The sequence below is a fragment of the Otolemur garnettii genome, unplaced genomic scaffold (assembly GCF_000181295.1).
Source record: "Otolemur garnettii isolate 467f Iridium unplaced genomic scaffold, OtoGar3 scaffold00013, whole genome shotgun sequence".
NCBI classification, from domain to species: Eukaryota; Metazoa; Chordata; class Mammalia; order Primates; family Galagidae; genus Otolemur; species Otolemur garnettii.
In genome coordinates, this window is record NW_003852408.1 from 21412607 (window position 1) to 21434492 (window position 21886).

The window sequence follows — 21886 nt, forward strand, 5'->3', positions numbered from 1 at the left end:
GCTGTTTCTTTGGAGTTAATTCCTTAAATCCAGTAGCAAGCAAAAATTGTATGTAGCTTGGTGGCTTATTTGAAATCCTGATTTCTGTTTGAAAGACTTATATTCCCTTTAAGAAATAAGAATTACTCTTGTTGGCCAGCTTCTTAAGATCTAAGATTATATGAATTTTATATTGCCATTTCTCTCCCCATGTAATCCTAATATCTCCAAATATCAAAAAAGCAAGTTAGACACATTAGGCAACAGGTGGATGTAATGCACAGATTCGATTTGATAGCAAAAATCATTCTCGTTGTGTTTCTTCTATCTCCTAGATTAAGCTACATGATTTGTTTATATGTCTGTTACTCACTTTCACAGACAAAAGAGGCACTTTTGTTTTGTTTTTGTCCTTTTTTTAATAACTGGTTTTCAGCATGTGGGTCTATTTTACTCAGTCTCACATAGGATTGGGCCTGTGGCAAGTGAGGCTTAAGTGTTGCCATTTGCAGATTTCTCTCCCATGCTACGAAGGGCAGTCTGAGATGTAGAGCTTCATTGCAGTGTGGTTAAACATTTCTGCTTCTGCCTTTCTCTGTTAATTTTAGTTGAAGACTAAATTTAATTAGTAACTTATAAAAGGTCTACTGATACCTGACATTACTTACTCCACTGGGACTTCTTTAATGTGAAAAAAAAAAATGCCCAACCCAGTCCAAAATTGTCTAAAAGCATTGTGATTACTGAAGTTTGTTGAAATGGTAGGTAGATCCTCAAAATGCAAGTGGGGAACTACAGAATCTGTTCAGAAAAAGATGTTTGAAAACATAAATGTCACTAGCTTTTAAAACTTTAATCAGAATGTACTGAGAGTCTGAAATAAATATCATTCCTAATACACTAAACACTAAATCAAATCTGTAAATATTTACTGAGTTCCTACTTGTTTGCAAGGAACTCTAATGAATATGGTGAATAATAAGTCCAAAATTGATCATGTTCCTGGAGACCTGGCACATTTAATTTGTCCTAAATATTAATTTTTTTTAAAACACAGATTTTATATTTGGGAAAAAAAGCTTTTGAATTTTGTCTACTAAGAAAGAAAGTCCAAAGCTCAATAGCTAGCCCTAAATGTCTGGGCCGATGAAAGTGCTAAGATACAATAAAAAAGATACTGGCCAAAGAGAATACTTCATCCTTATTCTAGTCTGCCCATTATTTGTTAGTGGCCATTAATTAGTAAATGTATTAACTTCTCTGAACCTCAGTTCCTTTACTTTCCAAATAATAGTAACACTTAGTCCTCTGATCTCAGAGCTGAAAGGGTGAGATGAGAAAAGATAAAAACAACTGTACAGTGGCATGTTTCACTATTATGGTTCTTTAAACCTGAATCCCTGGTGATTTTTGTGGAGTTTCTTTGTGGCACTGGATTTAGCAACTTAGTATTTTAACTCCACACTGGAGTGACTAATAACTATTTTCAAAAAGTATTTGTTAAGTTTCTTGGAAGTAATATTTTCTAAAGCATCAATTTATACTCTTAGTGTGTCAGAGATGGTGGAATTTAAGGTAATACAGGAAAATATGTAAATTTTTTTTTTTTTTTTTTTTTTGCAGTTTTGGCTGGGGCCGGGCTTGAACCTGCCACCCCCGGTATATGGGGCTGGCACCCTACTCCTTGAGTCACAGGTGCCGCCCAAATATGTAAATTATTTTCATTTTTGTTTTCTCTAAAACCAGTGGATTTCTACATTTTTAGATAAAATTAAAGATAATAAGAACCTTGGACATTCCATGCATCTCTAAATCTAAAACAGACTTTTAAAGAATGCTATTATATGTGCCAAATTTTACAAAATTAAATCAAATAAAACATACTTACAAATGTCAGTTTGACTTTGTGATCTCTTCAAGTAAACTAAAAGATATATATATATAATCAATATTTAATAGACTTTTTACAATTTTACCAAACTAGGTGAATGCCATACTGGAAAAATGAGTAATTTCTGAAGGACTTTTATTGTTTGGATTTTATTAAATGAATGCTTTAATCAATGGTTACCTAATGAGACAAAACTTACTATTTCTAATATTTTATGTATTTATTCAACCATTTTCTGATTTTTCCAGAGCTTATGTGGATGCCCGAGTTCAGCCAATTTATGGTGGTACCAATGAAATAATGAAGGAGCTGATTGCAAGAGAAATCGTCCGTGACAAGTAGACATCTGCCCACATCCTGGAATCCTATTACAGTTAATCTGGTTTCAAATCTACTCAAGATGAAATGTAACCTGGAATGGAGGGAAAGACTAAATATATGTTCATATGCTTTCTCTATAAAGAAAGAAATCAAATAAAATATAAATATGAGGATAGACACAGTGGAAGGAGAAACCTTTGAATCCGAAGATTCTAAAATCTTCCAACATAGGATTTAATTTTTATAGTTAAAGGTCAAAGATTTTCTGAATCCAGATGCCTTATTATTTCATGTATTTCTAAATTTCTAAAGAGAATAAATTGCTTAAATCTTTAAAATTGAGGCAGAAATAATTTTATGTTATTACACCATAAAAAATTAATGATATAGCACTTTGACTTTTAAAGGGAAAAGTATATACAACTTACAGTGTAAAGTCATGTCATCTACCTGTAGCTCCAGATTCCCTACAACAGTAGTTTTCACCACTCTATTCCAGACCCCACATTTTTAAGCAATGGAATCCTTTCTTCAAACTAAATCTTGTGCAGAACATCTCTGTGAAGCACTGATGAATGAGGGGCTGTGTGCCACTGAAGCAGGAAACCTTCCTACCCTACTGCATCAAAACCTCTAGGACTCAACTAACAATTTGTGTAACCCAGACCAGAAGATGGGGTTGGTTCTCTTTACTTCTGACATCTGGACTTCAACAGATTTCCATTCCATTTTCATGTATTAGAACACAGAATAATCTATCATTCTTTAGTTTCAAGATACTGGAGTATTTTATAGTGATAAAGCACATAAAGCAAAGTGGCTTTTATTTGGCAATAATATAGTAAATATGTGTGTTAATTTAACAAATACTTTGTGTCTTCTATAAACCAGGCTGTTAAAAATACCATGAAGGCAAGGTAAAAATATCAACTGGCAAGGTCACTGCTAATAAATAAGTGAATAAACAAATAAATAGTAATAAGTAAGGTAAGAAGTAAATGAGTAAACAAGGCAAGTTCAAATCATAAGTGCAATTAGTAAGCATCCAAAATTGGCAACTGAAGAAATGATATTTAAGACTTATTGGCCCCGTATACCAAGGGTGGTGGGTTCAAACACAGCTCGGGCCAAACTGCAACAAAAAAATAGCTGAGTGTTGTGATGGGTGCCTATAGTTCCAGCTACTCAGGAGGCTGAGGCAAGAGAATCATCTAAGCCTAGGAGTTGGAGGTTGCTGTGAGCTGTGATGCTACCACACTCTACAGAGGGAAACAAAGTGAGACTCTGTCTCAGAAAAAAAAAAAACACTAATTTAATTTGTAACTAGTATCATTTCAGTGCTTGTTTTTCTTTGCATATAGCAGTGAGACAGTAAATAAAGTACCTTTAAAATAGAAATAGATGTACTCTTGCTGAACACAGAAAACGTGAACATTTCATTTGGTATTGCTGGTATTAAACATTTTTAAAATACATTCATTAGAACTGAAGACCAGTGCAAAGGGAAAGTATTTTCATATCATCCTTTCCTAGAATTACACAGCTTTGATTTGTCCTTGGGCAGAAGATTGTATGGTTGCCAGCTTAGGTTCTTTCAAATATGCATTAAATAATTATACAAAATGGGTCAAGGTTTTGCTATTAACTCTTGCTAGATGTTATTGTATTTGTAGCTCTCATTTCCTTTCTACTACCAGAAAGTGATACCTACAACCCCCATTTTCCCCACCAGCCCCTTCTTTTCCATTCCCAATCCTGAAGGAAACTAGATTTTAGGAATAAAGCAACTGGAAGATAAACAGTAAATTAACATGGAAAGTTAATAGTTAATAGTAAGTAGGAAAAGCCTACTGTGCAGAGGTGGACAGACCTGGGTTTGAATGATGACTCTGCCATTTAGGAGCCCCTGAAGGAACCTTGGGCAAGTTGTTTAACTTCTCAGGATTCTTTAAGGTGCAAATGACAAAAGAAACCCAATTCAAACCATCCTAAGCAAAAACTTAGATGTACTGGTTTAAAAGGATTGTGGAGTAGCTCATACAGTATAAAGAATTGTAACTGGGTGGCACCTGTGGCTCAAGAAGTAGGGTGCTAGCCCCATATACTGGAGGTGGTGGGTTCAAACCTGTCCCCGGCCAAAAAAAGAAAAGAAAAAGAATTGTAATAAGTAGGGTCTCAAGGGCCTGGTTCTGGAGCTTAGAACTGTCAGCATTTATGCTATTCTCATTAATTTCTATTTTTCTTTGCAAAGTGGCCTAATGGACACTGTCAAAGAGTCCTGTAAAATTGACCTTCAGCTACTTCGGGCCCGCACCCTTTAGCACAAAGTCATTATAAGGTAGAGGAGAAATGCACTATGATTGACATTGCCATCGGGAACACGTGGACTGGGGGAAGCAGTACTGAAACAGAGCATGGTATTACCAAAAGAAAAGAACCAAAAAAGTCTACTGGGCAGAGTTTCCTCTCTCTCTCTCTCCCTTTCTCTCCCTCTCCTTTTCCCTCCCTCTCTCTCTCTCTCCATTGCCCCCCTCCCATAAAGTGATTACAGTCCTCTAGAGCTAGAAATAGATTCTAATAGTTTTTATATAGCAGAAAGGGAAATGATTTCTAAGGTAGGATATTCTTTTGCAGCGATCTCTGGGATGTATTCTGTGTCTTCTAAGCTGGAGGTTTTCTTTGTCTTAGCAATTTCAGGCTTGTTTTATGCCCCTAATATAAACAGTTTTATACCCCCTAATAGAAACATGTATTATGTCATGGGCTAAAAGCAAAAAATTCAGAGTGTGTTTCTTAACCTTTCATTTGGTTTTCATTTCTTACACAGCTAATCTTTATTTTGCTTTTGTGGCTTTGATTGTTGTCCCCTAGGGAGAAAACTTATCATCTGTATCTCACGCAGGGCTGAGGCTCAAGCAATAATAAATAATAATAATGCTCAAAAGAACAAGCTGGACCAACACAGTGAGAAAACACCACTATGTAAATATTAATGAGAATTTAAAAGCCTGAGTAATTTTGTTTTTTGGCTGAGATTTTCAGGATCATAATTACTGCTTTAAAATTACTCTTGCCCTTTATTTCTTTGATGGGATCACTGAAAATTGTTTTGATTTGCTTTTTTAAAATATAACTCTGCAAATCTTTACTAATCTAGTAATTTAAGTAGTTTATTGCTCAAAGTATAAGATTTCTAGGAGATTTTTTTTTCAAGTCAGTATTAATTTTGGCACACACAGCATTTATTTCCTTGGATTGATTGGAAAGATTTGACATTGGGATGGAGACTAACTGTAGGCCCGTGTCTACTGGTTTAAAATAAATATTGAAAAGAAATTCTACTCTATTTTTAAAAATCCCACTTTCAAGAAAAAATTATAGAAAACTTCAAACATACTAAAAGTACTGTTTAATAAACCTCCAGTTTCAACATTTACTAGTCAAGCTCTCCCACTTTTTTTCTCATGTATTAGAAAAATCTCAGGCTTAATGCTACTTCACACACAAATATATCTCAGAATCTATATGTAACTTATGAAGACTTTTTTTTTACATAGCCACAAGGTCATTGTCACACTTTGAAAACTTAAATTTAACATATAATTCCAAATTCATATTAAATTTCCCTTGATTGTAACAAAAAATGCCTTTTAAAATTAGCTTGTCCAAATCAGGATCTAAACAAGATCCACAAATTGCATTTGGTAGTATTGTCTCATGTCTTTTATTTTATAACAGTCTTCCCTTCCCTTTCTCTTTCCTTCTCTTTATACATTTTATGTTTAAAATTAATGTACATTTTTGCCCCTTTTGGTATACATACACACAGTAAAACTGCTTTAAGGTTCTCTGGATAGATTTATACAACCACCACCACAATCAGGATACAGAAGAATTCCATCATCCACAAAACTGCCTCATCGCCTTCAAAGTCAAACTGTCTCCACACCAATAACTGCTGGTACCCACTGATTTAATCTCTTGTTTTGAGACGGTCATATAAACAGAATCATATACTGTGTAAACTTTTGGGAATAGCTTCTTCTTTCAGCAAAATAAAATCTATCCATGTTGCATGAGTCAATAACTTGTTCTTTTTTTGGTACTAAGTAGTATTTTGCTGTATGAATGTACCATAATTTGTTCATTCATCTGCTTAAGGACATCTTGATTAAGGTTAAATCTTAACATCTTGCTACGGTTAAATACACAGGAAAAGAATTATTGGGTCACATGTTAAGTGTATGTTTAACTTTATTAGAAACTGCCAACCTGTTTTTTCTAGAGTGCCTATAAGATTTTGCCTTCCTATCAGCAATGTAAAAGTTCTGATTACTCTGAATCTTCTCCAGAACTTTTATTTATTTATTTATTTATTTATTTAATTGTTTTGAGACAGAATCTCACTCTGTTGCATGGGCTGGAGACCAAGGCTGGACTGTACTGGCACAATCATAGCTCATAGCAACCTCAAACTCCTGGGTTCAAGCAATTCTGCCTCAACCTCCCTACTAAAAAGAATACAGGTACCTGCCACCAGGCCCGGCTAGATTTTCTGTTTTTAGTAGAGATGGGGTCTCACTTTGCTCAGGCTGGTCTCAAACTCCTGAACTCAAACAATCTTCTCACCTTGGCCTCCCAGAGTGCTGGAATATGGGGTAAGCCACTGTGCCTGGCCAGCATTTTATTTTTGCCATTTTGATAGGTATATAGTGGTCTGTCACCATGGTTTAATTTGCAGTTCCTTAATAGCTAATGATGTAGAACAGCCTTTCAAGTACTTATTTGCCTTCTGTATATTTTCTCTAGTGCATTATCTGTTCAGGTCTTTTGTCCAGTTTTTATTTGAGTTTCTTGTTTTCTTAATGTTGAGTTTTGAAAGTTCTATATAAATTCTGAGTATTGTCAAGCACAAAGTAAAACTAGGCTGACGGATTCTGTCCCAGTCTAAAAGAAAACAACAGGCTCTTTTTGACTGAGTTTATTGCTTATATGGATAATAAAAACAAAGTAGCTAAAGCTGCCAGCTCTCTGTAGCCTTTGTGCAGGGTGACAGTGAAACAAAAGAGGTTAGATGACCACAAGAATGATGGGGTACACTATTGCTGAGGAGCCCATTCTGTGATATGATACTGCCAAACAGTTTAGGAGCTGTAGTGTGCCTTAAGGGTAGTAAGGCAGAAAGCCCTGTACCCCGTCAGAAACCTCCCAGACAATGACAAACTGGGTCATGACAGCCTCTTAGAGTACAGGGGAGCCAGTACGAATGACTTTGTAGCAGCACCTCATTATCCCTCCATACTTTCTTGTATCCTCCAAGGATTCTGCCAAGATTCTGTTTGCCATTTGAGCTTTGCCTGTGTGGTCTATGTGGAAATGTGAAGTCCTCAGGTACTGGCATGCAGCTGTCCCCCCATAGATAAGTTCATTGTTGGATATGTGGTTTGTAAATACTTCCTCAGTATCTGTAGTTTTGTCATTCTCTTAACAGCTGATTTCTCAGAGCAGAAGTTTCAAATTGTCATGAATTGTAATTTATCAGTATTTTCTTTTATGGATCATACATTTGGTATCATCTTTAACAACTTTAAAATTTATTTTTATTATTTGCAGAGATGAGGTCTCACTTTGTTGCCAAAGCTGGTCTCGCACTCTTGGCCTCACTGATCCTCTTCCTTAGCCTCTCAAAGTCTTGGGATTATAGGTTTGAGCTCCCATGCCTGGTCATGTCCAAGAAGTCTACTCAGACTTCTTATCTTTTTTCCTAAGAATTTTATATTTTACATTATGCATTTAGATATATGTTCCATTTAGTAATTTTTTTTATAAGGTGTGAGGTTTCATACCATATAGCTACCTGTTTCAATACCACTTGTTGAAAAAATTCTCTTTTTTTTCACTGATTGCCTTTGCCCCTTTGTCAAAAATCACTTAACTTTATTTGTGTGGGTCTATTTCTGAACTCTGTTCTGTTGTATTGGTCTGTGTGTCTATCCTTTTGCCACTATATAGATTATAGTAGATTTATAGGAAGTCTTAAAATCAGATAATGAAATTTCTTCAATTATATTCTGTTCTTTAAAATTGTTTTGGCTATTCCAATTCCTTTTCCATTCCATACAATTTTTTTTAAATCAACTTGTCTATATCTTCAAGAAAACTCCTGCTAGGTTTTTATTTAGAATTGCAGTAAATCTATGGATCTATTTGAAGGGTATTGCCATCTTTATGATATTGAGTTTTTCAATGCATGAACAAAGAATGTCTCAATTTATTTTGGTCAATTTTAATTTTCCTCAGCATTTTGTGGTTTTTGACACAATAGATCCTGCACGTTTTGATATACTTAACTATTTCATATTTTGCAGTTACTGTAAATTATATAGTTTCTGATTTGTAATTGTTACTAATATCATGATTATTGTTTGTTGACCTTATATCTTTTGCTTTGTTAATTAAGCTCATTTGCTAATTCTAAGAATTTCTTTATAGATTCTTTGTCTGCATAGAGAATAATGTCACCTATGAATGGTGAGGGTTTTAATTCTTCTTTGTAATCTGTATGTCTTTCTTTTCTTTTTATATTCTTTTTTTCTCTTGATTTTGGTCTTATTGTACTTACTGATTTGGACTACTATGGTGTTGAAACAAGAGTGAGAATAGACATCCTTGATTCTTTCTCATCTTTAGGAGAAAGTGTTCAGGTTTTCACATTAAGTATGTTTTTCTTAAAGTTGTTTTATTTGTAGATGCCCTTTATCAGGTTGAGTAGACTCCATTATGTTCCTTACTTTTTATTAATAGATACTGATTCTGTCAAATGCTTTTTCTATATCAATGATACATAGTTTTTCTTCTTTGGATTATTAGTATACTGAATATGTTAGTCTTTTCCTGCTATTGCAAAATACTGTAAACTGGATATTTTATAAATCATAGGAACTTATTTCTCAAAGTTATAAAGGCTGGGAAGTCCAAGATAAAGGCACTGACAGGTGGGCTTGGTGTTTGGTAAGGGCCTAATGTCTGTATTTAAGATGGCACCTTGAACATTGTGTCGTCTAGAAAGGATGAATACTGTGTCTTATGGTAGAAGGGCAGAGGGCAGTGATTATGGATTGATCAGCTCCTAAAGTCCCATTTCAATAACTTACGATTAAGTTTCACCACGAACTTTGGAGGGGACACAAATACTCCAATTGTAGCATTCATAGGCTTGTGTTGATTAGATTTTAAATGTTGAACTAAACTTGCATTTCCGGGATTAACCCCATTTGGTCATTGTATATTATTCTTTTTATATATTGCTTGGTTTGATTTAATAATAGTTTGTTGATAATTTTTTATTTATATTCATAAGGGACATTGGGTTGGTATTTTCTTGCACTATCTTTGTCTGGTTTTGTTATCAAGTTAATGTTGACGTCATAAAATGAGTTGGAGATTATTTCTCCCTTTTTCTTTAATGCAGTTAACTTGTTGGAAAAGAACTAATCATTTATTTTGCAAAATGTCCACCAGTACTGATTTGCCTGATTGATTTCTTAGTTTCTATTTATTCCTCCATTGCCCATGTTTCCTGAAAACTGATAGTTAGATCTAGAACCGTGTTTTTCAACCTTTTTTTTTTTTTTTTTTTTTTTTATCTCACAGCACACTTGAACCCATAGTTAAACTGTCATGGCAAACTTAAATTATGTTAATCAAAAAAAAAGTTTAAAAAATATATACTTACTGTACTTAAAAATTCTTTCAAAAATAATTTATGATCTTTAAGAATTTTTGCTGCACCCCTAAGATCCTCTCACAGCACACCAGTTGAAAATCACTGATTGAGAGGCTTGACTAGATTCAGACTCAGTATTTCTGCCCAGAAAGCAGTGCTGTGAGTATTCTATTGCATCACAACATGAGACACATTATATCTAGTTTTCTCACTTTTAGCGATTCTGAACTGATGAGTGGATTCTGATAATATTAGTCTGATACCTCCATAAAATTCCCTATCAACCTTTTTTACCTAATGGTTTTTTTGAGACAGAGCCTCAAGCTATCCTCCTGGGTAGAGTGCTGTAGCATCACAGCTCACAGCAACCACCGACTCCTGGGCTCAAGCAGGTCTCCTGCCTCAGCCTCCCAAGTAGCTGGGACCTCACGCGCCCACCACAACGCCCGGCTATTTTTTGGTTGCAGCCGTCATTGTTGTTTTGGCGGGCCCAGACTGGATTCAAACCGCCACCTCAGGTGTATGTGGCTGGCGCCTTAGCCACTTGAGCCACAGGCGCTGAACCTTACCTAATGGTTTTACATCCCCTGATAATTATTTACAAGATCTATTATTTCATTAGAAGTTGCAAAAATGCTTTTCTGATTTTTTTTACTCCTTTTGCATTTATTAACTGTGATACAGAAATTTTATCAACTTTTTGGTTCATCTATGAGTTGAGTCCTATAGGATTCAGAAGCTATTTTCAGTAGAGATGGGGGTCTTGCTTTTGCTCAGACTGGTCTGGAAGTCCTGAGCTCAAGCACTCCATCCACCTTGGCCTCCTAGAGTGCTAGGATTACAGGCATAAGCCATGATACCCAGTCCTAAGGACAGCCTATTAGAGGAATCACACATTGGGCAGAAATGGCCAGTCCCTGGTCACTTTACCCTGCTCAGTCACTGCACCAGGACTACGTGGAAGAGAGTGACCTCAGCTGAAAAAGATGCTGTGGATCCTATAGGTGTTAACAGTTGGAGGCTGTCAGATAAGTGTATCCCTTACAGCAAAATGGCAATTTTTTCTTGAAGACCCATGGGATTCGCATTCAGAAAACAATACTTTCATTTCCTGTTGCAAAAATCTTCAATGATTCCACCATTACCTACCAAATATGAGCTTTACATATCTTCCTTAAACTTCCATCAAAGCCTTCCATATTTTGGTCCAAACCTATTTTAAAGACTTGTGCACCATTCTTTTTTTAATTGCATTAAAGCATTCAGCATTCTTAATACAAATGAGCATAAGCAAAGAGCCTGAAAAAGGGACCGTATTACCAAAAATCTCCTTTAGCAGTTGTTTTAACTTCCCACCCAACCCAAATCTCACTACATCTAGCTGACACATTTTAGACATTTTAATTTGGAAACTGGTGGAAACTATTGCCTAAGCAAAATCTATTCTCCCCTTCAAATCCATATATTTTTAGAGATGACAATGTATTCAGCTTTGGTTGTATTTTCTAAGTATCCCTTGTAACTAGATATATCCACATGAAAAAATTGTAGAATTGTTGAGAGGGATGTCAGGAGAGGTAACTTAGAGGCCTGTCTGCCTTTTGCCCTTCTTTCTGCTTGCTGCCTAGGAAGTGGATAATGATGCTTGCAGTTCCCATACCCATCTGGGACCATGGGATTACTTTGAGAATGGAAGCCATGGCTGAGAATGGCAAAAGAGAATAACAGGAAGGAATAGGTGTCCTGGGTGACTCTGTGCAGCAATTATATCGGTTTTGGGGTACCTACCTATAGACTGCTTTGACTACATTTCATTGATTCTTTCTTTTTTGATCCCCATGTCTTTTTTTTATTGTTTGGGATTCATTGAGGGTACAAAGAATTAGGATACACTGATTGCATTTATTAGATAAAGTCTCTCTTATAATTGTGTCCTGTCCCCAAGAGGTGTGCCATATACGATGACCCCCATCCTCCTCCCCTCTCCATGCTCCCTCATTCTCCTACCCTATCCCTTGATTTAGTTCTTCTACTGCCTTCATATTAGAATTGAGGACATTGGATTCTTGATGTTTTACTAAGAAGAATGTGTTTCATCTCCACCCAGGTTAATACAAAAGATGTAAAGTCTCCATCTTTTTTAATGGCTGAATAGTATTCCATGGTATGCATATACCACAGCTTATTAATCCATTTCTGGGTTGGTGGGCATTTAGGTTATTCCCCCATTTTGGTGATTGTAAATTAAGCTATAATAAACAGTCTAGTGCAAGTGTCTATATCATTAAAGGATTTTTTCTTCTAAATTTTTTAGAGATGAGGTCTTGCTTGTCACTAAGACCGGAGTGCAGTGGTGCTATCATAGCTCAACATCATGACTCGAACTCCTGGGCTTATCATTGATTTCTAAGATGCACCATTTATGTATCATTCATAAAAAACAGAACAAAACTGCCAAACTCATACACTAATTTCCTACTGCAAGAAATGTGAAGTCATTCTGAATTCAGAAATGTTAAACTATGGGGAAAAGGTTATCTTAGCATCAATTACACATGTCTGATGATTAAGTCATGTTTTTAAACTATTGTTTTACTTTTTCTGATATATTACACACAGCCCATCTTCCTCTTATTTTTTTTCTGTATGTCTATATTTTAGACTGAAAACTCCTTGAGGTTTTAGAGTCCACCTTCATCAGGGAGTTCTTACTTTATTTTTTATTATTTTTGAGACAGAGCCTCAAACTGTCCCCCTGGGTAGAGTGTTGTCGCATCACAGTTCACAGCACCCTCCAACTTCTGGGCTCAAGCAAGTGTCCTGTCTCAGTCTCCCAAGTAGCTGGGACCATAGGCACCTGCCACAACACCTGGCTATTTTTTGGTTGCAGTTGTCATTGTTTGGTGGGCCTGGGCTGGATTCGAACCCGCCACCTTAGGTGTATGTGGCTGGTGCCTTAGCCACTTGAGCCACAGGCGCCGAGCCAGAAGTTCTTATTTTAAAAATCGACTTTATTAAAGTATAATTCATATATAACATATATTCATTATAATTATGTTTTGATAAGTTTTGACAAATGCATGATCAAGATACAAAACATTTTTATCATCCTTTATACCTATCCCTGTCAATTCTCCCCACTCAGGGCCTAGCAATCACTGATCTGCTTTTTGTCCTTATAGGTTAGATTTGTCTTTCTAGAGCTTTATATAAATGGAATCATACAATGTTTATCTACTCTTTTGTGTCTGGTTTCTTTTACTTAGCATTCTGTTTGAGACTCATCTACTGTTTTATATAGCACTAGTTTGTTTAATTTTATTTCTGAGTCTCATTACATTATATAGATGTACCATAATTTATTTGTTCTCTCACAGGTGATGGACCTCAGGATCTTGTTGCTGTTGTGAATAAAGGTGCTGTGGATAGTCATATGCACAGAGAATCATTTTTGATGCCCCTGTAGTCATGGGCCAATTCTGTCCTCTCAAGTTCCTACCCCAGGTGCTAAGAATTTTCTGTCTCTTGCTATCTACCACTACCCTCTGCCTGTTCATAGAAACCAGTTAATTATAGCTAAATCTATCCTGAGTAGGAATTATTACCTTTAGCCCTGCTGCTTCTCCTACATATATTTCAGTTTCCAAAACTGATCAAAAAAAGAAAAAGTTAAATATACTATGACAGTAGAGAACAGTTCCACAAGGCACAGAAATATAGAAAAATAAATAGTGCTTGTCTCTTTTATGAGAAGTAGCAGGGAAAGAGCTCGGGTTTTGGAGCCAATCAGGTCTGGCCTTCAAATCTAAGATTGGCCATTCCTTAGTGGTAAGAATCTGAGTATATTAACCTTGCTGAGGTTAATTTATTTTTTCACTTGGAGATTTAACATAATATTTTGGCAGGATGTAAAATTAAAGAATTCATCCACTCAATAAATATGTGTTGAGAATTTATATGTGCCAGGACCTGTCCAAGGCTCTGGGGATACAGCAGTGAGCAAAATAGTAAAATAGTGCCTTACCTCATGGAGCTTAGTATCCTAACCTAGAAAGGCAGACAACAAAAATAAAAGAATAAAAATCTAGTTTTCCCAGTACTATTTATTGTGATGACCTGGAAGAAACTGGAAACCATTCTTCTACGTGAAACATCACAAGAATGGAGAAACAAACACATATACTCAACATCAAATTGAGATGAGTCAATCAATACTTAAATGCACACATCAAAGGAAATCTCAGTGAAAATCAAGCTGGGGGAGAAAGGGTAAATTCACACCTATGTGATACAGTGCATAGTAACTTGGTGAAGGGCACACTTAGAACTTTGATTCAATCAGTATAAAAACAAAGTATGTAAACAAAACGTATGTATCCCTTAATATTCTAAAATTTAAAAAAGAATAAAAATCTATGTTACGTGGAAATAAGTGCTATGGAGCAAATAAGAGCAGGAAAGTGGGATAGAAAAGGCTGTATTTGTAACCCCTTTGTGGCTGTGAGTTCTTTGAAACTAGGTATTGATCTTTCTCCTGTATCTCTAGAATTTATCACAGTGTCAGCTGTATATTAAATGCTGCATAAATGTTTCCTGAATGAAATAAATGACTGTGTAAAGACGAGTTTTGAAGAGAGGAGTTTATCTCATGAAATCACTATAATACTGCTTACCTGGACACTTTTGCATGCTTCCCGACAGGTAATAATTATGTCAGCAAGAATGGTGCCCTTTCCTTCTCCTTGTTCTTGCTGATCTTTGAGTGTTCTATTCTTACCACAGGTATCTATTTTTTTTTTCTTGGAAATCACAATGCTTTCAATGTACCTTCAGAAAAAAATATATCCTTGATTTAAAAAAAAAAAAAAACATGCATTTTCAGCCTTTTGCTGAATGAGTAATGCAGAAAACAATTTGACAAACGGTTCAGTATGTTAATTTTTGTAATAAGGAGCTTTGGTATTCTATGGTTATTTGGAAAATTGGCATGTAGACTACAAATATGTACAAAATTAAGGAATAGTGCTTTTCTACATATTTTACACCAAACCCATATTTTTTTAAATCATGTCCCCCCATTCTTATTATTTTTAGAGTGTCATAAACTGGATATAAAAGAAAGGATAAATTTATATGTGTGATAGTATGATAGATCAAAATATTTAAGGTCTATAAAATGTGGCACACTACATGGCTGACTACAAGATAAAAATACAAAATTAACCTGGAGTACTGAAAACTTTCTACCTCCTATAGTTGTCTGATGAACAAATTAGATATTAATACTGCTTTATGAATTATTACTTATGCTATTATGAAGCTTAATGCATATGTCATTCACTATAAACTTTGTGAACAGGCACTTTGTTTACTGCTGTATCTCCATTGCTCATCATAAAATATGTGTTCAATAAACATTTAGTAAATACATGGATATTTTATTTGGTAATTATTAGTTATTTCACAGCAGAACGCTGTATCATCAAGTGATTTGATGGCTCTACAATTCTCTCAGGTTAAAATTCGAACTCCTGTCATTCCAAATGTATTTAATCTAGATGACAATGTGCTTTTCTACCCCAATAATATGATACACACAACCTCAATTCGAGCCACTTAAAGATACTATGTTCTGAAGTATCTCTTGCTGCCTAAGGTCTCTTAAAACGTCTAGATTAAATCTAAAATTTTCCTTCTACTATCCGAATACATGAGTCTTTGACTCCTTAGACTACTAATTTTTTAAATAACTTTTAAAATACTTTATTCATTTTTGCATTTCTGTTCCCAAGGAGGAAGACAGCCTTTTGAATATGGCAAATAAATAGCGAATAAATATTTGTCGATTTAATTGTTTTCACAATACACCGTTAGCTTACAATTTTTATGACAGATGCAATTTGTCATAAAAATTATTTCAGCAATGTCACGATCTACTAGAAGGACCAGGAACAAGTAGTTCATTTCCCAATTCCAGTCATCTGTGTAATGGATTATGCTTTGTTATGACTCCAATTCCTTGCCCCCCCCCCACTGCCCGTGATATTATCCAAGTAACAAGGTTGAAGTAATGGCAACTGTCATTTTGGATCTAAAATCTTAGTGCATTTCACCCCCTAAATGATTTCATGTGTAATTATGTGTTTAGGGAAGCCTGTAATCTACCATTTAAGAAATTGTATTTAGAATTCAGTTTAAAAGAAAAAAATGAGTAACTGGGGAAATGCCAGGTTGTTGTTCAGTGATGAGTGGCGCTGTGGGCCAGGTGCGAGACTCTCAGAAATGTTTTGTGTGTCCCGGGTCAACTATCTCCATGTGAAACCCCGTTTGTTTGACAGCGCTACTGCAGAGTGGAGTTAAAGCCAACGCTACTCAAGCCAATTCCGTAGCTCCTGACTTTTTATCATAGAACCACTCATCTGGATCCAAGGCAAATGTGTCACTTACCCAAGGCCCCTCGGAGGTGGAACAGACTTAGGAGGGCAGATTTGAGCGCACGGTCCAAATGCAAATATACGGAGACGTACAGACTTTACAACTAACAAAGCTCTGTTAAAACCTGCCCCTCGAGTGGCGGGGCGGAAGGGTCGGGGCGCCAGGAGCCCTCGAGGGCCCGGGGAGGGTCGGAAGGCGGGAAGCAGCCTGACTCTCCCCAGCGCTTTGTTTTTCCTGTCATAGTGATACAAAAATAGCAAGGCAGGAGCGGGGAGTCGCCCAGCCGTGTTTTAGTTATTCCCCACCCACCCACCAACCCAGGTTGGCACACGGGAAAGGAGAAGGAGAAAGAGGGAGCAGCTCAGAACCCACCCCGAGGGAGCCGCGGCGCCGTGGCAGCAGAGTTCGGGCGTCACGCTCCGGCCACTTCCAGAATGCTTGTAAGCGCTTCTGTAGGCCCCGCCCCCTGCCGGGGTTTCCCCGCCACCCGCTCTCATTTGCATGGCGCTGCCCCTCCCCCGTTGCCATTGGCCAGCGCCCTTCCCCGCCCACTGCCCCCATCCCCCGCCTCGGCAGGGTTCCATCCCCCGAGCCGCCTAGAGCTGCGGGCAGCGGGCAGACTGTTAAACCGCGGCAGCGGCGGCCGGGGCGGGAGCGGGGCGCGCTCTGGAGACAAGTCAGCAGCGCCCCAGGTGGGGGGGAGGCGGGCGGGCAGCTAGAGATCACCTCAGCAGCCCCCACCACGGCCGGACCCAAGGTGCGGCGGCGGAGGGGAGCCAGGGCGCCCCAGCAGGCGAGTGGCCGGCGTCAAAGCGGCGGGCTGAGGGGGGTGGGTCTCCTCTGTCGGGGACGGCGGCAGCGCGGGGAGGGAGAGCGGAGAGGACCGCCGGGTGGACTGGCGGGGCAGGCGACCGACCGGCAGCCCCCTCGCTCACCGAATCCTCTGGGCTGGTGGACTCTGGGTCCCCGCATAAGATCGCGCACTAGGACAGGGGTCGGACTGCAGCCAAATTTAAACGGCTAAACCTAACAGCCTTGGCAGAGAGGAGGGGAGGGGAGTGAAGGGGTGGAGGGAGGGCTGAGGGCGGACTTAGACGCGGGTCACGTGGGGGGAGGGGCTTGGCATTCCTCCCTTTTGTTTTGGCCGGCGCGTGCGCAGAAGGCGGAACACGTGGTCTCTCGGACCCGCCCCTGGTCTCGGCCGCTGTACCTCACACGGGTGTGGTGACCGCTAGCGTAGGGGATGTCTGAGGCGGAGTTGGCCTCCGTTAGATGCGACCCTTACTGTATTTACTTACTTCATTCTTTATTTCGGACCAGCGTTGGTTTGGCGTTTAGAATTTGGTGGGATGGAGGAATCTAGGGGATAATTGAGGGGTGGCGTTTCCAAATTTGTGTCCCTTCTGCGTGCGCTGAGGAAGGGACCGGTCTTGCTGGAAAAACTGAGAATGCGTGGGGCTTGGTAGCAAGAAACCGCAGAAAGGAAGAGGCTGGCTTTGCAGCCAAGGGAGCAGGCACTGGATGGAGGTGCTTGTAGTGTTTTCTTACTCCGGGAGAATTAGCGTTTGGTTAGTTCCCTGCGCGCTCTGCCCTGTCGGATCGTGGAGTAGGGGGAGGTTTTGGTTTTTATATATCTATCTCACATATATATTTAAGCTTTGGGAAACATTCCAGCTTTTATTTTCTACACTTCAGTACAGTCACGTACTGGCGAAATTTAAAGAGAGTAACTTCTTTCGCCTTTTCCTTAGCTTAACTTCGTACTGAAGTTTAGGTCAGTAGAAGTGTTTTTTGAATACTGACTGGATGAGGCAGATTTGTCAGCGGCAAAGCCTAAGTGAAATGTTTGTGACTACTGCAGACAAAACTGGTTGTGTTTTCAACTAGGAAAAAGTGGCTCTAAAAAATAATTCAATATTGAAGGAAGCCCCGGTGTTTTGGAATGCAGATTGCCTGAGAAGGAGGCTGTGCATTTAGCGAGTGGGTCTGCGCCTTTCCAGGTCTCGCTGACCAGCCCTTTCCTTGGACAAGTCACAACCTCGCTTCTCGGATTTCTGTTTCCTCTTGTGAATAGTTTCGTAATATAGTCCCTGCCTTAAAAGATTGTTGTGAAGATCAAATGCCGTCTGTTAGTAAAGTGATTTGTAATCGACAGATAACAGAAATTTCCAAGTAACATGGTTTCCTAACAAATGTAAACAATGAATGAATCATGAAATAGGATATATTTGATTGTTTTCAAAATCTGTTTTAGCTATTATCTGATTCTCCCTCAGTTTCTGCTTATTCAGATTAGTGTCCAGGTCTGCCACCATTTTTAGTTTTAATGGTTAACCTACGTGGTGTAATCTGTTATGACTTCCCTTTGCCAACCTTTCTGGAGGAAGTTTTTACATGAAACTCTTCTTAATCCAAATTCTATCCCATTGACTTTTAAGTTTACGTTTTAATTTTGTTTTGTGGTATGTGCCTTTTTCAGGTAATAATGGCTCATTTTGTTAAATCTTATTATAAAATCGTTTGGAAAATAGAAAAAAGTATAAAAAAGAAAATAAAAGTATTTTGCATTTCTTTTTAAAAATTTCTCTATGTATTTATGTATGTTTTTCCCAAAACTGGGATCTTAATATGGTATTTTCATTTAACTTTAACTCAGAAACATTTCCATACCATTAAATAGTCTTTGAAAGAAGTATATTTAATAACTGCCAAACATTTCATCATGTTACTATCATATTTTAAGTTTTTCCTATTGGGAAGATGTTTGGAGTATTTCTATTGTTTTGTTAGAATAAATTTTACTACAGAAAATACCCTTTTACATGAATTTTTGCGATTTTTTTTCCATTTTAGGTTTTGTGGAAGAGGAATTACTGGGTCAGAGTCTGCTTTTTGTCTTTTTTCTAAGGCTCTCGTATTGTCACCAAATTCCTTTTCAGAGCATTGTCTTGATTATTTTCACTGATCTAGTGTTATTGAGCATGTTTCCCATTACATCTGTTCATCAGCCAGTATTAGGCTTTGAAATGAAAAACTTTGTTTCAACTTGCATTTAAATTTTAATTTCTTTAACTTTTATCTGTGATATATCTTTCTTATTCCTTCTAACTTAAATGCTTAAGAGAAAGAAATAAGGTTCATATCATGTTGCAAATCACATAGTGGATGCTCAATAAACACTTGCCAGCTGGCTGGTAATATTGACCTTTTTTATCTGTGGAAGGTCAGGAAATTGTGTCTTTTGCTTTTAGTCTAGTAGTCTAATAATAGACTATTATTATTTAATTCATTGCTTATCCTTCAGTGAATCCTCCCTGATGTTATCACATTTGTTTACTGAAAGGTCCAGTAATTTCCCCTTGTCCACTTGCTGTTATTGCCCAAGAACTTCATCCAGTTTTGATGCCATTTATCATGATAACTTAAAGACTATTTCATTTCCTTCATTCATTCGTCTGTCTCTATAGAATTGAAGATTTCACTTTGATTACTTTTACTTTCCTGACAATAAGATGCATAGGGTCTAAAGTTTATTATTCACATTGTTCTTCGTAGTGCAGCTTTTATTGTCTATAGCATCCTTTACTGCTGTTTAACCTACCGCATAACTCTTACATGTGATACGTAATTCTTGTTTTCATGATGTTTTTCATGTATTCATTCAGTTATTACTTCCTATCTTACATTTGTTTATATAGTATTCGAAAGTAGTTTAAGGGGATAGAAAGTTGCTTCCTTCAGGTTTGGAATTATGTTTAGGGTTGTTTACCCATTGAGTTCCACAAGATGTAAATGCAAGAAATGGGGTTGCTTGCAACAGAACTGACATTTCAGGGGTAATTAGCAACAGACTTACTGACTTTAAAGCATATCATTGCTTATATTTCTATTCTTAAAGTTGTTACTGTTTTACAGTGCTATAATGGAATGTTGTACATAATGATGACCCAAGTCATAAATACAATCTTGTATTAATTACCTTTAGTATATTCAATTTAGAAAGGCAAGGAAAGTATATCATTTACAAGAGATTTCTACCTTTTTTTTCTTTTCAATGTTCTTGTGTAGGGATTTTTCACTAAGCTGTTTATTCCCTAATCATGTGGAATAAATAAACATTCAGCAAATGTTAATAAAAATGATAATATACTTGCCAGTAGACTGTGATAAAAATCTGAAGACAGTGCATAATGGAAAATTTTAGTACTTCATGTTATTTTTAGGTTCTTAGAAGCATTTCTACATTGATGTGAAAATCCATTTATAATACTGAGGCTTTGTTAATATTTTTTAAATGTTAATGATACTTTTATTCATTCATTTGTAATGAAGCTTTTTTCCCAGTACTATGAGACAAAGACTTCTCAAGTATGTTATTTTTAATAATTTAATTTATTTGGTAGTAGGTCACTAATCAGGGTTTCACCATATGAAGTTAAATTGAAGCCAAAATGTATAGACTGAGCAAATGTGATAGTGCACTCTCAATGTAAATTTTTGGATCTAAGTTGAGGTATACACACAAAAAGACTTTTCATTTATATCCTATGAGTCATACACTTAGAACTGAAAAGTAATAATTCTGCTTGAAGTATGATCTGTTTGATGTGTTATGTGGCCACCCAAGTGGCTTTATCTTTAATTAAATTCCTTTAGTCTTCAAAGAGAATTCCTTTTTAGGCATAGTTTTCAAAGTGGAAGTTCTTGCTTATGAACATCACTGAATACTAAGTACTGAGTTAAAGTATCCCGGTCATGCCAATTTCTCTGTTTTCTGATATAAATTGAGAATTCCATAAAGTGGCATAAAGAAATCTCAAAGAGAGAATATTTTGTATTCCTTTGAAGTCAGAATTTTTGAGTCCCTTTCTTTACATTTTACTAACTGTTTAAAAGGGCTTCTTATATTTTGCTAAAAGAATTTGTCTTCCTACTTTTCTTTCTATTAGTGTGGGTCAGCTATCTGAAACACATGTAAGTTATAAGTGGAAATAAGTTAATATTTGACCCTATTTCAGAGTTTCCTCTCTTTCAAAATACTGTTAGTATTCTTCACTTTAGGATAAATTTGCCTTATTTCTGATACTTTTATTATGTTTTTTCTTTTTTATTGCTCTGCATTTATGAGAAGTAGGATTATCCGATTTCAATTAAAGCAGCTAGTCTAATGTTCAGGGATAGATTTAGACTGTTTCACATGGACACTATATGGAATATTTGTATGCATTCTAGAATATAAATCATAATCAAAATCTGCAGCAGTATTTTAGGGCACAGCAATTCAGATTTGGATTTTAATTATTAACGTACATTCTTGGAAGAAAGGGTATTTTTTACCTAGATTATCAATTTTAACACTGAAGGTAGACTAGATTAACAGATTATTTATTTTTCTTTAGGAAGTTTGTAATTATTTGGAACATATTACCTATATATTAATTTGAAAAGCCCTGATTATGAACTGTCTGGACCAAGTCAGTAATGTTTGACTTGGTAATTATCTCACTATATACATGCAGTTTTTTGTTTTTTTT

The 21886-nt window shown here is 36.8% G+C and overlaps 1 protein-coding gene across 1 annotated transcript in view; it reads left to right on the forward strand.

Annotated features, from left to right (window-relative positions):
• The window catches only part of ACADL (acyl-CoA dehydrogenase long chain), a 41237-nt gene extending 38704 nt beyond the window's left edge, over window positions 1-2533 (forward strand). Inside the window, exon 11 of the mRNA XM_003784982.3 lies at window positions 2119-2533. Within this exon, the coding sequence (XP_003785030.1) occupies window positions 2119-2212 (94 nt within the window). The 3' untranslated portion in view covers window positions 2213-2533. The remainder of the gene's footprint in view (window positions 1-2118) is intronic.
• Window positions 2534-21886: the final 19353 nt, after the last annotated feature.